This window comes from Balaenoptera musculus, chromosome 12 (assembly GCF_009873245.2).
Source record: "Balaenoptera musculus isolate JJ_BM4_2016_0621 chromosome 12, mBalMus1.pri.v3, whole genome shotgun sequence".
Taxonomy (NCBI): domain Eukaryota; kingdom Metazoa; phylum Chordata; class Mammalia; order Artiodactyla; family Balaenopteridae; genus Balaenoptera; species Balaenoptera musculus.
The window spans coordinates 77,573,797-77,589,947 of record NC_045796.1 but is presented as its reverse complement, the minus strand read 5'-3'; the positions used below and the strand labels follow the sequence as shown (position 1 = coordinate 77,589,947).

At 35.1% G+C, this 16,151-nt stretch overlaps 1 protein-coding gene across 4 annotated transcripts in view; it reads right to left on the bottom strand.

Annotated features, from left to right (window-relative positions):
* LOC118904894 (pleckstrin homology domain interacting protein) overlaps nucleotides 1-16,151 on the bottom strand; it is a 125,419-nt gene that overhangs the window by 6,839 nt on the left and 102,429 nt on the right. For 3 of the 4 annotated variants that reach the window (XM_036870994.1, XM_036870995.1, XM_036870996.1), the window contains exons 31-39: nucleotides 16,025-16,145; nucleotides 12,647-12,772; nucleotides 9,578-9,647; nucleotides 9,182-9,235; nucleotides 8,766-8,915; nucleotides 4,752-4,904; nucleotides 3,995-4,158; nucleotides 3,280-3,539; nucleotides 2,564-2,761 (exon numbers count right to left, since the gene is read on the bottom strand). In XM_036870994.1, the coding sequence (XP_036726889.1) occupies nucleotides 2,564-2,761; nucleotides 3,280-3,539; nucleotides 3,995-4,158; nucleotides 4,752-4,904; nucleotides 8,766-8,915; nucleotides 9,182-9,235; nucleotides 9,578-9,647; nucleotides 12,647-12,772; nucleotides 16,025-16,145 (1,296 nt within the window). The remainder of the gene's footprint in view (nucleotides 1-2,563; nucleotides 2,762-3,279; nucleotides 3,540-3,994; nucleotides 4,159-4,751; nucleotides 4,905-8,765; nucleotides 8,916-9,181; nucleotides 9,236-9,577; nucleotides 9,648-12,646; nucleotides 12,773-16,024; nucleotides 16,146-16,151) is intronic. The other variant, XM_036870997.1, reaches the window with a different exon arrangement.

Genomic DNA, 16,151 nt, shown 5'->3' with positions numbered 1-16,151 from the left:
AAAGAGATGGAAAGTGCTGTTAAAGAGAATGCTTCTTCATAATGGTATATGTCTTGGGCTTGAACTGTACAGTGCTTTGTAAACTTCAGGAAATAACTGTCAAGAGACTCAGAGAAGGAGTCTCTGAGCCAATAGCAGAGGAAGAAGGCAAAGCCCTCATTTTCTGACCCCACAGTACAAATGACTTTCTTCAGATTAGTGGTTTTGAATAATGACAAGGGGAGGGGTGCAGGGGAGAAACGTGTGTGTGCATAAAGTAGTAAAAGTATTTTCTAACAAACAATTACCCTTAACCTGCCTGAGGATTCTGTAAGATTCTGTATATCTTTTAATTTGTTTTACATTAAGACTACTGGCAAATAAACATCCAGTTCATATACCCTACAAAAGTTCTACAGACTGGCTTCAAGGGCTCCAGCAGCTCCTTGAAATGGTCCATATTTTGTGTGGATATGCCTATGTGAATTTTTTTAGGGAAAAAAAACTACAGGGTTGGCCAACTTTACAAAGCAATATGTAACCTAAAAAGGTTCAGAACTAATGCAGTTCTTTTAAAAAGGAATTCAAGAGTTAAAAAGAAGTTTTAAAAATCACTCATCTGGACCTGTACTATCCAATGAGGTCACTACTAACCACATGGCCACTGAGCACTTGAAATGTAACTAAGCAATTGAGGAACTGAATTTTTAATTAAGTTTAAATTTGAATATGAAGCAGTGTACATTTTGAAACACTGATGACACACTGAAATAATATTTTGGATATAAAGGAGTAAATAAAATACAGTATTAAAACTGGTAATTTCACCTGTTTGCTGTTACTACATGTAGCTACTAGAACATATGTGGCTTGTATTATATTTCAATTGCACAGCACTGCTCTTGTTTCTAATAGTTAATTCAAGTGCCAATATTTATGTGATAAGTCATCATTAATGAGTTACATAGTAGCTTATTATATTTCTATACTGTACTGGTATTCCTATGTATCTGTAATACTCAAAAACTATGAATCAAATTGGCTATTGGACCTCCCCTATCATAATGCTAGAACCAATTCTCTATATACATTTGATTTCTCTAGGATTCAGGACTAACAGAAGCAAGGCCAATATACCATTCAAAACTTTGAATTCAGTTCAGATAGGAAGCAAATATGAAAATGTAAAACACTCACATACAAAATTATTTGCTTATTTATTCAAACACTGATTGTCCACTGTATACCAAGTTCAGGCAGTTAAAAAATGAGCATGGGCAAGCACAAGAGTTCAGATTCTACTGGAGATAGACAACGTAAAAAAAGAAAAGAATAGTTCTATCAACATTATATGGGCCGCAAAAGGCAATGAACAGGAAACTATTAAACTAGTAGGAAAAAAGAAATTCCAAAGAAGGAAGAAAGGACAACAATATTTATGGACTTCCAAGTGGTTTAGGATGGCTGGGACATAAAAGGGAGACAGAAAAGTAAGGACAGCTGAATGTCAGACAACAGCCAAGCAATGAAGAGTCTTGTATAACAGGCAAAAACATTAAACTCTGATTCCATGTATGATTCGAAGGCAGGGAAGGATCTTAATTCTCTCTGTGTGTGCGTCTGTGTGCACGTGATCAGAAAGGTCACTTTGACTGAAACGTGGAAGATGGACTGAATAAGGTAAAGCTGAGAACTGAGGCAGGGATACCAGTTAGGAGAGTACGACAGTCCACCGAAGTGAGAATGGAGAGGAGGAAATGGATCTGAGATGTTAAGGAGGCAGAAAGAAATAAGTAGATTTGGATGATGATTTTAAACTTATTCAGGTGGGAAGATCCCAATATCATTAATCAAAATGAGGTCGTTTCAGCAGAAAAATTAAATTGTGAGAGGTTTCTGGGGGGAATACTGAAAAGGAAATGGTCTAGACACACTCTGGAAGTCATGACGAAAAATGCTTATTCTTGAGCTGTCTGCTGTCAAGAAGCCATAATTATTTTAACATGTCGTAGGGTGTATTTCATCAGTTACTTTCTTCATCTTTCAAACAGAAAACTTTTACAATGAAAATCTGAAGACAAAAGAACTTTGGAAGCATAACTGTAAGAGGTCAGAAGTTGTATGCTAGAATAGATACCTGGCTATAGACAATCCTAATGGATTATTATTTAAAGGTCAGTGTGTTGAATTTTGTGATATAAAAACAACTCAAAAATTTTTCTAAAGGAGTGCTATACTGGGTTAACTAAATTCAACTTTATTTAAACTTCTTGGATATACTTTTCCAGGTTTTGTAATACTGAAGTTAAAAACTACTAAATTTATATCATTAAAAGCCTCTGATTTTAGAATATGCTTTTATTTTTCATAGGGCAGAATATGCTTTTATTTTTCATAGGGCAAGTTTTTCTTGGCGTTTAAAATTTAGTAACAATACAGTTTGCTTTTGGCACAAAGCTGAAAATCAAAAGATGTCTCAGTAAATTTATCAGCTAATACAGAATGTGTGACTTAAATGAGCCACCTAAAAAGTGGATATAAATGTTATCTCCAATAGAACCATCATTTGTAAGATCTACGGTACCTTGCTCGATGACAGCTGATGACTTCGAGAGAGCGGATGTCTTGGAGAGCACAGATGATTTCATTTTACGTTTGGCTGGCTTTTCCTTTTCCATGTTTTCTTTTGTAGAATTATTCCTAGTGGCATGACTAAAATTGGACTGACCAGGACTTGAAAGAGTACTCAAGGTTTTGGAATGTTTCACGGAATTCTCTAGAACTAAAACACACATACAAAAGATTAAAAGCTAAGAGTTAAATTATTTAACCTTAAAACAAGCAAGAAGGTTGGGATTACTTCCAAAGTGAATTGTTTGAATTAGCCAACAGGACAAAACCTGGGGGGGTGCTTAAAGCTTCCGTAAGAAATCTACTTTCAAAAAGGAAAAAGGCGTACATAATAGCTTCAGACCTTTCAGAAGCTGTCCAGCCACGGCAAGATTATGAAGGCAAGTGCTGGCAAACCGCTAGCAAGTCTGGGGTCTACGATTTACATTGAGGCAGTCTGGGTCAGAGTTGCCATTTCTGAGCATTATCCTATGCTGACACTCCTAAACCTCAATATACTTTTCCTTACCAAAAAAAATTAAAACATGCAAAAACAATGAAGAAAAGCAAAACCAACAGTGTCTCCTGGAATTTACTAAATCCAATATATTCCATTTGGCAAAGTAAATGCTTAAATTACAAAAGTCATTATATATATATTTCAATTTAGAAACTGCAGCTGATTCTTACTTGTTTTCCCTGGCACTGCAGATGGGTTAGCTTTCGAGATAAAAGTCTTCGCTGCTGAAGAAGTCGATGGTTGCTCACTGGTAACTGGATCTACAGCTACTCGATTGCTTCTGGTTCGAACTACAGAACTGGATTCCGTTTTACCATTTATCTGAGCAGCACTGTGCCTTGGTGGTATTGATCGTGTAGGTGCAGAGAATGGAGAGGTAGCAATATCTGACTTTAACTGGGGTTTTAAGATCCTTTTTTTCCGTTCAGGGCTGTAAATAAAATAGTATCATTAGTCATTCTTATAGCTCTATGTGGATGAATAAAACAGTTTTATAATACTGTTGGATTCAATATTTGTACTGTTATGAAATATGTTAAAATATGAGATTTGTAGTGGATTTCATATGGTTGTGAGCCTTTGAAAAGTGAATATTTAGTGAAGGATCGCTGTAAATGCTATAGTTATATGACAGAAAGCATGATGCCATCACTATCCTAAAAATGCTGTTTTACTGTACAGATTTAGCAGTTTGAATTTAAGCACTTACACTAGTATAGCTTTAGTTAAAAGATTAAAAATCCTCCACATCATAGGAACTTGCATGTCAAATATATCATTCTGCAATATAGGGAATAGTAAAGGAAGTATTAAAAAACACCAAGTTCTATCATTTAGATGACAAAGTTATAGATCAGTTGATGATATTTAAAATAAATCAAATACCTTGATGCAGCACTACTGGAAACAGAGCTGCTTCTATTTCTTTTCCTCCTCCTTTTGGTTATTGTATTTCTTTTATGAAAACGAAGGGCAGATTTATAATCCGATAAAACTGAACTAATGTGTTCTTCAAAGAAAGCGGACAGGCGCAAACTCATGCTGTAAATCTATGGAAAGAAACAAAACTGTTCAAACATTCCCGAAAGGAAATGCCTGTTCCTTTGAGATAATAATTTAAATATTTTTCTAACAAAAAGTTTTTAGAATTTAAAACACTGCTTTTTCTCAATCTCTTTTGACAAAGACTAAAACAGAAACATTGTTACAATTAAATTATTTTTGTATTTGTTGGACAAAGAAAAGTAAATGATATTTATAGTTTTACTCATTTTTATGACTCATATGAGCGTTATATGGAAAAAAATGCTCCTTTCCACTAATTCAGAAAACAGCTGGAAAAGTTAAGCACACGTACCTCTAACACATACCAGGACAATGTGTACGTGATGTCTATTCAACTACACTACCTTCAAGAAAAGTAACCATTCCTACACATTAGTGACATTAGTGTTTTTTTCATAGAAGGAATAAAATAGAAAGATGTGAATTCTTTTTTCCACTAGAATACCATTAAGAACCTAATAGAAAGTTTGTCAATTTTGCTTTAAATTTTAAATAAAAGCAGCATTTAGTTACTCAACATACTTTTCTACTAATTTCATTTCATTTAAACAGAAAAGAAAACAATTCAATTATATACCCTTGATCTTTTGCTTGGTGTATATGCTTTGGAATTACTAAAAATAAGTCTGACATCTTTACATAACTCCATTGGTGACTCGTAATTCCCAGCCTCTAAAGTCTCTCTAACGGTAGCAAAATCCATTGGAGTGTCAATGATGTCTCTGTAGTCCTAAGAGAGGGAAAACAGGTCATATTAATAATATAATAATATAATAATAATAATGCATTACTTCTCATAACAGGGATTCACATTCAATTTCTGTGATGACTGCAAGTCCTAGAACTATTAATAATCACTCCTTGTTTCCCTCATCAAGGCTCCCTTTTTTCCCCAAGTCATTTTTATTTTTTTCATGTCCCCTACCTTTTACTGCAATCAACACAGGATTTCTCTCATTCAAGAACCTATAAATTCTGCTTTTTTTTTTTCCTTCAGAAAGAGGTAAAGGGTAGAGCTGTGTTCGAAAAAGGAGATTAAAAGAATATCGAAAAAACTCAGTTCCACAACTACAAGTTTGATATAAAAAACCCAAAACTTTATACTACCCATGAACTCTAAAGGCTTCTAATTCACTGAAACATAATTGTACCTTTAAAATTAAGAGATAAAAACAATAAAAATATGTTAACATCCCATGTATGTGAAGGCCTGAGTTCTAGTAACCTCAACTTCAGTACTACAATTACTATAATTGGGAACTTTGCAGTAATCAAGAATTATGAATGTAAATATCTGTCACAAAGCCTTTACACTTCATTCCACGGAGGAAAAGTGCAGTCACCCAAAGTCTCCACCTAATCAATTGTGTATAAAATAAAGCAATAGATTAGAAGCAATAAAAACAGGCAAATGAAAGGAGAAAAAAGCAACAGAATAGTATAAAATGATCCAAATATGGTATCTTTAAAGAAGTAAATAATACTACACCTTTTCCATAGCCCCAGAGTATGTAACTGTATTTTTTGAAATACAATAACTTGACTTTGCCCCATCAAGTTTAAATTATGATCAAATATGTTTGACCATAAAAGCAAACAGTATCACTGCCTTTTACAAATAGGGACAGTTTTATTTCTTCCATAACAATCTGCAATGCCCTTTATTTCCTTTTCTTGTCTTGTTGCACTGGCTCGAATTTGTAGTACTATGTTAAATAGCAGCTGTGAGAATGGACATTTTTGCTTCACTCCCAATCTTAGGGGGAAAGCATTCAGTTTTTCATGATTAAGCATGATGTTAGCTATAGGTTGTTAAACAGATGTTCTTTATCAAGTTACGGAAGATCCCCTTTACTCCTAGTTTTCTTAAGAGTCTGTTTTTATTATTAATGGTGTTCTGTTTTCTTAGATTATGTATTTGTTTTTTTGGCATCCATTCAACACAGGGCCAACTATATTAATTTTCTTATTTTTGTATTCTTGATACTGTGGCATTTTGGGGGCCAAAAAGACCTAAGGAGAGACTGCCCCCTCCCAAGGGCTAGGCAATTCTTAGAGATGGCAAAGGGTTGTGCTGGGAATACAGCTTTCATATGCAAACCAACCATGTCCTTAAGCAACCCTCACACACCAAGCCAGTATTTCCTCTGCCCTGAATCATCCCAGGGTCAGGTATCAGACAACCAGAGACCACCCCTATGCCCCAAAACCAACTGAAGTAATTCTAAGTAGCCAATCTTAAGCTGTTGACTATGCCCTGCCTTGCCTTTCTCATGGAAACCCCAGTAAAGGCTCTGGCCTAAGCTTTTCCTTTGCTCCTGTTTTTTTTTGGCTGTGTTGGGTCTTCGTTGCTGTGCGAGGGCTTTCTCTAGTTGTGGCGAGTGGGGGCTACTCTTTGTGGTGGTGTGCGGGCTTCTCACTGCAGTGGCTTCTCTTGTTGCAAAGCACGGGCTCTAGGTGCACGGGCTTCAGTAGTTGTGGCTTGCGAGCTCTAGAGCGCAGGCTCAGTAGTTGTGGCACACAGGCTAGTTGCTCCACGGCATGTGGGATCTTCCCGGACCAGGGATCAGACCCGTGTCCCCTGCTTTGGCATGCTGATTCTTAACCACTGTGCCACGAGGGAAGCCCCCCTGCTCCTGTCTTCTGCAACGTGACTAAGACCCTGTGCTTTCCCCTGTGGCCCTAAGTGGTATTTGGTGAACCTCTCTCTGGGATCTGTAAGTGTAATAAATTTCTTTCTTCCAAGACTCATTCTTGTTTCCTCCTGTGGTCACAATGATTAATTACCACACCATACCCAACATGTACATTCTTAAAAGAAATGAGTACTGAATTCTGTGAAATGCCTTTTCTGCACTGATATGATCATGTGATTTTTCTTCTTTAGTAATGAATTACTGACATATTGACTGATTTCTGAATACTGAACCAGCCTTATATCCCTGGGAAAAAACCCACTTGGTCAGGGTACAAAATCATTTTTATATATCGCTGAATTCTATTTGCTGATATTAAGAATTTTTGCACTTTCTTCTTTTGTACTGTTTTGTCTGGTTTTGACATCAGGGTAACACTGGCTTCATAGAATGAGTGTAGAAGCATTCTTTAGCTTGAGGAAGAGACAGTGTAAATTTGTGTTAGTTCTTTAAACATCTGGTAGAATTTACCAGTGAAAACTCCTGGGCTTAGAGATTATATAAAATACATACTTGGGCTTGCAAGAAACAAAGGGAAATCCACAGGTTTCAAAAACAAAGAGAAATGAAAACCAGAGCACTTTAGCATTAGCTCAGTTCTTCTAAGAGGTTTTTTGGATGGTAGGGTTTGAATTAGTGCAGTTTATCACATTGCTGGAATTATAGATTTATCTTCTACATTTAAGATTACATGTTTCTTGATTTTTAAAACGACAAGTCATTTATGATATTTATCTATTGATGAAATTTCTCTGTTTTCATCATTGCAAATTAGAACACATACATAAAAAAACAGATAATAAAGACTTTGGTGATACCACATCCAGGTCATGATCTCTTATAAAACATTTAATTTTAATTTGAAACCATGAATGTTATCTGATATACAATCTTTAGTAACTGGAAAAAGGAATAAAAAAAAAATCACTTCTAGTGAAATTTAGATTGCTAAGACTGCACGCAAAAATAAATACTCACAACATGTTTACTCAAACTTTTTACCATGAATTCCATAAAGATCATAAATTGGCATAACCTACATATATAATAGTGCCACCTTACATTTATATATAGTGCTTCAGTGTAAAAACTACTTTAATGTTTAATAAATAACTAGTAATATTCTCATTCCACTTCTATAACCCTGTAAGGAAGGTTAGAGACAGGTATAATTATTCTTGTTTCCTAAATAATTTCCATAGTAAATTCACAGAATTAGTATGGAAAAGAAAATAGTAACTATATACTCAGATATGAAAACAAAATAACTTGCTCGAAACTGCAGAACTGCTAAGAGGCAGAGCTGGGACAATGACCCAATCCTCTGGAGTCTTAGTCCAGGGTTACTTCTTTTGTACCACACTGTTCAATTTAGATGCTCTATGTAGCCAAATGGATAATGAGAATGTGTGTGAAATAAAAAAGAAATAAGCTATAATCATAAAAATAAATAGTAAACTGTCATGTATAAGAGATATATATGTATTTATATATATAAATCAAAATCAAACTGACAAGTTAAGAAAGTATTTTCAAAAATACTTCCCTGGTGGCACAGTGGTTAAGAATCCGCCTGCCAATGCAGGGGACACGGGTTCTCGAGCCCTGGTCCGGGAAGATTCCACATGCTGAGGAGCAACTAAGCCCGTGCGGCACAACTACTGAGCCTGCGCTCTAGAGCCCGTGCGCCACAACTACTGAGCCCACACGCCTAGAGCTGGTGCTCCACAAGAGAATGAGAAGCCTGCACCCTGCAACGACGAGTAGTCCCTGTCTGCCGCAACTAGAGAAAGCCTGCGCGCAGCAACGAAGACCCAACGCAGCCAAAAATAAATAAATTAAAAAAAAAAAAAAAAAAAAGCTACGTGCAAACACATTAAAAAAAAAATACTTACTGGATATTCAAGAAGATCTACTGGCTGGCGGAAAGGCTCAGAATCTTCACACTGAAATATTAGATTTAACAATTCTTGACACTGTTTTTTCCATGCTTGAATATCATAAGACTGTGCTCTGTTACGTAATCTTCTTCTAGGCTGATGGTCCTAAAATTAAAATGTTCAAATAATATTAATAAAATAATACATATAATAGAAATTTTTATTTTTAATCTTGGATAATTAGGTAATACACAGTAATTCAAATAAAAGAAAACATCATTCACCTAGTTCTGAAAACCATGCATTTTTGTGATGGAAACTGATTTGGAAGTTAATACTTAATCTGTCTTTAAAAATAGTAAGAGTAAAAAAAATGCTTAATACATTTTAATTCATATAAAGCACTTCTGTTAAAACAAAAAACTTATTACCTTCCTTTTCCGGGTAGAAGTTCCTGGCACATCAGTGTCTTCTTTTTCTTCTTCCTTTGAAGCAAGAATTTATCAGATTCATAAAATATTCTAGGTTTCACTATATTCTATAGTTTTTTAATACCAATTATCTCCTTTACATTTTGGAAAACCCATAGTATATATGATGCTGGAACACTTTATTGACTCACTAAAAAGTCTCCCTCCACCCACCGTTTAAAAAAAATTATAACTATAACAAGATAATTCTGAATCAGTTTTTTAAAAAAGTTAGCAACAGCATTAGGCAAAAATAATTTTCATAACAGCATTTACCTGAAAACTACTGTATGTAAATTTCTTTTTATATATGGAACATAAGCAATGTAGTAATAATCATAATGAAATATTAAATACCTCAGAGTCAGACAAAACTTTCTTCTTCATTGAATTGTAGAGTGGAATTATGTTATAACAAGTCTGATCCCTAAATAACAAAGAAATGTTAGTATACAAGACTGGAGTCATGAGATTTTTGTCCTTTAAACCTGTTAGTAAAACAAGAGTTTAAGATAAAACTTGAAGCTGAAGGCTTCCTCATCAGTTGACTCCAAAACCCTATGCACACACATCTGCCCCTGACCCTCCACTCTATGTGGAGCCTCCACTCTGGCCTATTTCATTACACCAAGCCCAGTTCCCATCTCCCACGTTTTGCTCAGTTCACTACTGTGCCTGGAATGCCTTCCTTCATTCTTCAGTCTACAAGGGATAGCTAGTATACCTCCTGTCTTCTAACTCCTTCTTCCTTTTATTCTTAAATGTAGGCATTCCCTAAAATTTTGTCCTTAGCCATCTTCTATACCTTTTGACCAGATAATCTTCTATATCTGCAGTTTATCTGTGTTAATGAACTCCAAATTCCTATAATTTGGTCTGACTCTTCTCCTGAGATTCCTGACACCATCTAAAATTCTGCATGTCTAAACCTGTCGTTTTCCACTCTTTCTCCCTTTTCTTTTTAACTTTTTTTTTTTTCAACCATTCTTACAGTAATGCATGGTTTTTCAATATTCCTTCCCTTGCCTCCTCCTTATAAACCCAATCATTGGACAAGTTCTGTGATTCTACCTTCAAAATCTCTTGGCATCTGCCTCTTTCTCACTTCCATAAATTGAGCCATCACCTCTTACTTGCTCAGCTGTAGAAGTCAATCTGCAGTCAGTTTAATATTTTCAAGGCAATTTGCATCATGTTATTCTCATGTTAAAAAAATTTCAACAGTCCCTTGCCTTTTGTCTCCTCCCTATCGGTTAACATTAGACACTGCAGTCAAATTAATATTTTTAAGGCATAGCAAGCATCATGCTATTCTCATGTACAAATATTTTCGATAGCTCCTTGCTCCCTGTGCTCACATTTCAAGTATAGTTCCTCAGATCAGCATTCGAGGCCCTCCACGATATGGTCCAAACTCGAGTTTAGCACACTGTATCCCTATTACTTCTGCTCATGTACTCTCTCTACTTCACCTGATTTCAGTTACTCGATTCCCTTAACAAATCTTTACCTTCCTCCATCGTGCCATTCCTCATCCCTGGAACTGCCTTCCTTTCATCTAACTTCTGAATCAGTATCTACCTTGTCCAGAACATCTTAACATACTTCTCCCTGTACCTGAAATCCCACCCTTATAGCCAGAAGTGACCCTATCCCTCATCTAAACATTCATACAAACTCCTTTTACTTTTTCCTTATATTATAGTTACAGATTTATCTACCCTACAAAACTGTATTAAGAGGATAATTATGCATTTCTTTCTATCTCCAAGTATCTATTAAAACACTTTGTATACATCTATTGCTTGAAATTTGGCCAAATAACTCAATTAAGAAGTACCATTACCAAAATTTCAAGACATACTAGACACATCTTGAAAAGTAATGCTAGCTAAAAATGGTTCTTAACAAATTGTATACCTCTAAAAAATGCCGGGGATTTACTTTTAGATATATACAATGTAAATGCTTTATTATTTTATTTTAATCTGTTCTTGTAAGGCGTTTCAAAATAACTATTTGAAAGAAATACAATTTCACAGATTATTCCAAATGTAAAAATAATTGTTTCATCTAAATTATTTCATTAAAATATGAATTTACTCTATCATGTGATTCTATTGATTCCTATCTCTTTGGAAAAACAGATGTACATAACATATATAAAACACACAAAATTACAGATTAAAAACTTTACAGTTAAGATATTATAAACTTTTACAACCAAGTTATATAAATAGTTTTCTGAGGATAACTAATTTTTATTATCTTGATTATTAATTCTTGATTATCAATTTTACTGAAAAGCAGCAAAAGCTTAGCAATAACAGCCCCAAAACTACTTGGAAGGCAACAGCTTTCTTTAGAGAAATAAGGTCGAGGAAGGGCATAAAGTTTATCTTACGAATTTTCTTTGGTGGTTTTTTTATATTGCAATTACCTACATTCCTTAGCAAAACAAACTCACCTAATACCAAGAAAAGGGATCCTATGATTATGCTGAGTAATGAGAATGAAGCTGGAGATGTTTTTTAAAAAAAAAAAGCCTCAATAATCCCTTCATGTAAAAGTGAAAGCTGGTAACAGGTGAATACTTAAATTATAAAATACCCAATTCTCCTCTTAATGAGAAAATATTATCCAATATAAATAAACTTAGTATGAATTCAGATCTGTATTTTGTAGAAAACATACATATGATTCATTCCTCTGGCTTCAATTTAGAAGACTCAATTCATTCTATGAATACATAAAATCCATAAGACAAGGAAGTAAAAGTCCTGCTGTCTTAAGAAGTTGTAGTTATCTTCACTCTTGGTATGGGATTAATGAATGAGGAAGTAAACCTGACTTTGAAGAAGAAAAACCTTGAAAGTTAAATTCAGTTTCCTACTGACGTATTTGAATACTTGTTCATAAACTTGATAGGGGCAATACAATTTTAAGATGAAAGGTTCTAAAATCAAATGGCAGACACTCATTTACTGTGAAAATTAAACAAGTTAACCTCTAAAAGATTCAACTTCCTTAACTGTAAATTCCAGATAATGATCTCTCCCACCTGTAAGATTTTTACCTGACTTTAGAAGAGCTAATTTAGGTAAAACATTACACGTTCAGTAAAAGTTTGCTATTATTATTATCGAACACTGCATTTAGAGAAAGATCCACGTTTTCTTACTTGAATTGCAGAACACAACTGTAACACAATCTCTTTGACTCTGTAATTATTATCAGCCAGTGAACTAAACGCTGCTTCTTTAGACAGACATACACTTCCTATTTTGAGTGGAACTATGCTTACAGCACAGCACGTGACATGATGTATAATAAAAAATGATTGTATTCTACGTTTTGGCATTTTACCTTTTAAAATACTGCCATTAATTATTACAGTAATATAATTAAGTGTGGAAAAATACTCACTTTATAAAATGTAGAAGAAGATCAGTCACAAATTTAGCAGATTTCACAATAGGGCTTCCAGGCTCATTAAATGTTCGTGTATTATGCTCTATATACCGAACTTCCCACATTAAGGAAGAAACCCGCCTTTAAACAAAATGCAGAAGTCTTATTAATCTCTTTATACTTAGAAATACATACACACATTTTAAAACCAAGACATTCAGACTTTTTAATTGCAGTCTTAAATCAATTACAAAACTCACACCTTAAAAAGCTGTTTTCAAAAAAATAGAACGTCATTTGTGTTGGGGGGGGGGGGGGGGAAGAGTAGCAACGTTATGTACTGGCATAGAAAATGTCTGGATTAGACACATTAGACTATCAACAGGGCCTTCTTTTAGGGAGAAAGACTATAAGGAGAGTAGCAGGAGGAGAGAAACAGTGGAGTTTTAGTTTTTGCTTTACATATTCCTTTCATGTATGGTGTCATTTTTTGGTAATAAGCATATCTGACTTTTACTTAAAAAAGGAAACCAAGCAATTTCAATCTAATTCTATTACTGGTAATCAAATGACATTTAAAAATGAAAAGCTAACTAAGATCTTGCTTATGAGATACAAAAATATAAAAATATGGTGAACATGTTAGTTTACTAAGAAACCTAACGAAATGAAAATTAATTTTTTTTTACACTAAATTGACAATGCAGTTGATCCTTGAACAATGGGGGAGTTAGGGGCACTGGCCCTCCTTGAAGTCTAAAATCCGAATACAACTTTAGAGTTGGCCCTCCGTATCCGAGGTTCCGCATCCATGGATTCAATCAACCATGGATCATGTAGTACTATAGGTACATATTTATTGAAAAAGAAATCCGTGTATAAGTGGAACCGTGCAGTTCAAACCCATGCTGTTCAAGAGTCAACTGTACTAAAATTTTGGTGTTTTATTATTTTATTTCAGTAACTAAAGAAAAATCCAAAAGCAGATTCTAGAATATCATCCAACTTAAAATGATAAGGAAGAAAATACTCAGAAAATGTTACTGATGTGTGACCAGAAAACAATTATATGGAATTTTAAAAGAATTATATACAATTATGGATACAGAAGCATACAGAAAAGCTTCTGTGCATTTCCAATAGCATTTACAAGGCTCGTTCTGATAAAGGAATCACAGTACCCTATAGAAACTGTGTATAAGATAAGGCATGAGGGGCTTCCCTGGTGGCGCAGTGGTTGAGAATCTGCCTGCTAATGCAGGGGACACGGGTTCAAGCCCTGGTCTGGGAAGATCCCACATGCCGCGGAGCAACTAGGCCCGTGAGCCACAACTACTGAGCCTGCGCGTCTGGAGCTTGTGCTCCGCAACAAGAGAGGCCACGATAGTGAGAGGCCCGCGCACCGCGATGAAGAGTGGCCCCCGCTTGCCGCAACTAGAGAAAGCTCTCGCACAGAAACGAAGACCCAACACAGCCAAAATTAAATAGATAAATTAACTAAAAAAAAAAAAAAAGATAAGGCATGAGGTTTTAATATCAGTAGGGCAAACTGACAGTGGTTTAAGACTGAACTAGAAGTATCAAAGAGGAAAACTACAAACTGCAATAAGTCTGAAGCCAATGAGTAGAGGAGAAGCAAAAAAGCTTGAAACAGTGAAATAGCACATGAAGGCATCATTATTATGAAATAAGAACATAACTCAGGTCTACAACTACATTATCTGGTTAAAAATCAGGCAGTTTCTAATTTATGTAAGGACTCTGTTCCAAAAGATTTTTTTCCTAAGTTGGTTACTAAGCTAGGCTAATGCCAAAAAGCCTAATTAAGCTGTAATGTATATTGAAATACAGTACACCTTAGCATTCTCATGTTCAGCAGTATTTCTGAGAAAGTATATTTTTAACAATGGTGGGAGATGGCAGAAGTTTATCTTTCTAGATGTAGTCCAACTACTAGTGTGTAGAAAACAGTTCTTTCTCTCCCTTTTATCCTCCCACGTCTTGTTCCATCTCTGAAGCACGGGGTGTAACTCCTAAGGTTTAACAACTTAGGGGCTTAGAGAGAAATAAGGATATAGGTTAAGAATTTCTTCTCCATTTCCTGTCTTAAACCTTTAACATGTAATGTTGAAAATGATTTACTTAAAGAAGTGTGCTTCGAGAGGAAGATGGCTGGGAGGCACATATCACAGGTGATTTCCTCCTCATCTCAATGCTTTTGACAAACACTAATGAAGCAGCAGCAGAAATACCTAACAAGATCAGAACGTAAAGTCCAACGGCCTTAGTTTTCTTTATTCCAAGAGGCTCTCGGTGAAGTGACTCTGACCAGCAGGAGGCATCTGGCAATGTCTAGAGACACTTTTGGTTTTTACAACTAGGGGCTGCTACGGCACTTAAGGGTAGAGGCAAAGGACAGCCCCTCATAATGAAGAATTTTCCAGCCCTAAATGTCAGTAATGCTTTTGTTGAGAAACCCTACCTTAGTCAGTAAGGAATAACAAATGGTGTTTTCAGCGCCAGGTACACACAGTATCAAATTAGAATTATAATTTAAGTATTAAAAACAACTAAAGGCACATTTCACACAGAAAAGTATGAATACAAAATATGATTAAAAACTTCCCTAAGTTAAAATAAACAGTAGTGTAAAGAACTGCAGTACTATTAAAACTGGTCACAAAAATAAAGTTTTAATGCAATTATTATTTAAGTTAAAATGTTGTTGGCCTGCTAATAAGCAAAAGTCGTAAGAAATGTGAAAGCTAAAAGTCTGATTTCATTACGTGAAAACAATGGACTTAACCTCACTTTTTGATAAGACATTTTAGGTAATAAACCTACAAAGCCTGCCCAACATTAGAACTCAATGTTTACCAAAATTGTTAACCAGCATACGCAAATTAACTGAAATTACATCTTTTTAAAACTCTACTTATATTTCAAGCTAAGCTACAACTATAAAAAGTACCCCAAATTTTCCTAATTTCATTTTTCAGAAGTATTCATAAGCTAAATAAATAAGAGAACACACAGTTTTTAATATTATTCTATGAAAAAATCCATGAACAAATATTTCAATGGGATATCTCGGAGAAAACAGAATACGCTGGACTGTTTCATAAAACACAATACACACACAGTGACCATCAAGTCACATTTGTTTCTAAGTGTCGTCTACAGAGCAGCAGCGCCAGCATCACCGGGAACTTGTCAGAAACGCAATCTCAGGTCCTACTCTAAACCTACTACCAGATTCTACATTTTAACAAGATCCCCAAGGTGATTTGCATGCACATGGAAGTTTGAGAAACACGGCTAGAGAGGATCAGTAAAAGGGTGAAAGAATCACTTAGCTTTCTTTTGGTAGTAGCTACAGCAAATGGTTCTAACCTGTAAAACCTGTTTTCCAGTCTTTGCTTAATTGTACTTAAATCCGTTGGATATGCCACTACAGTGCAATACATGGGATAGGCTTGTAAATCCACAGGAGCCACAAATGCTGAAGCAATATCTAAGA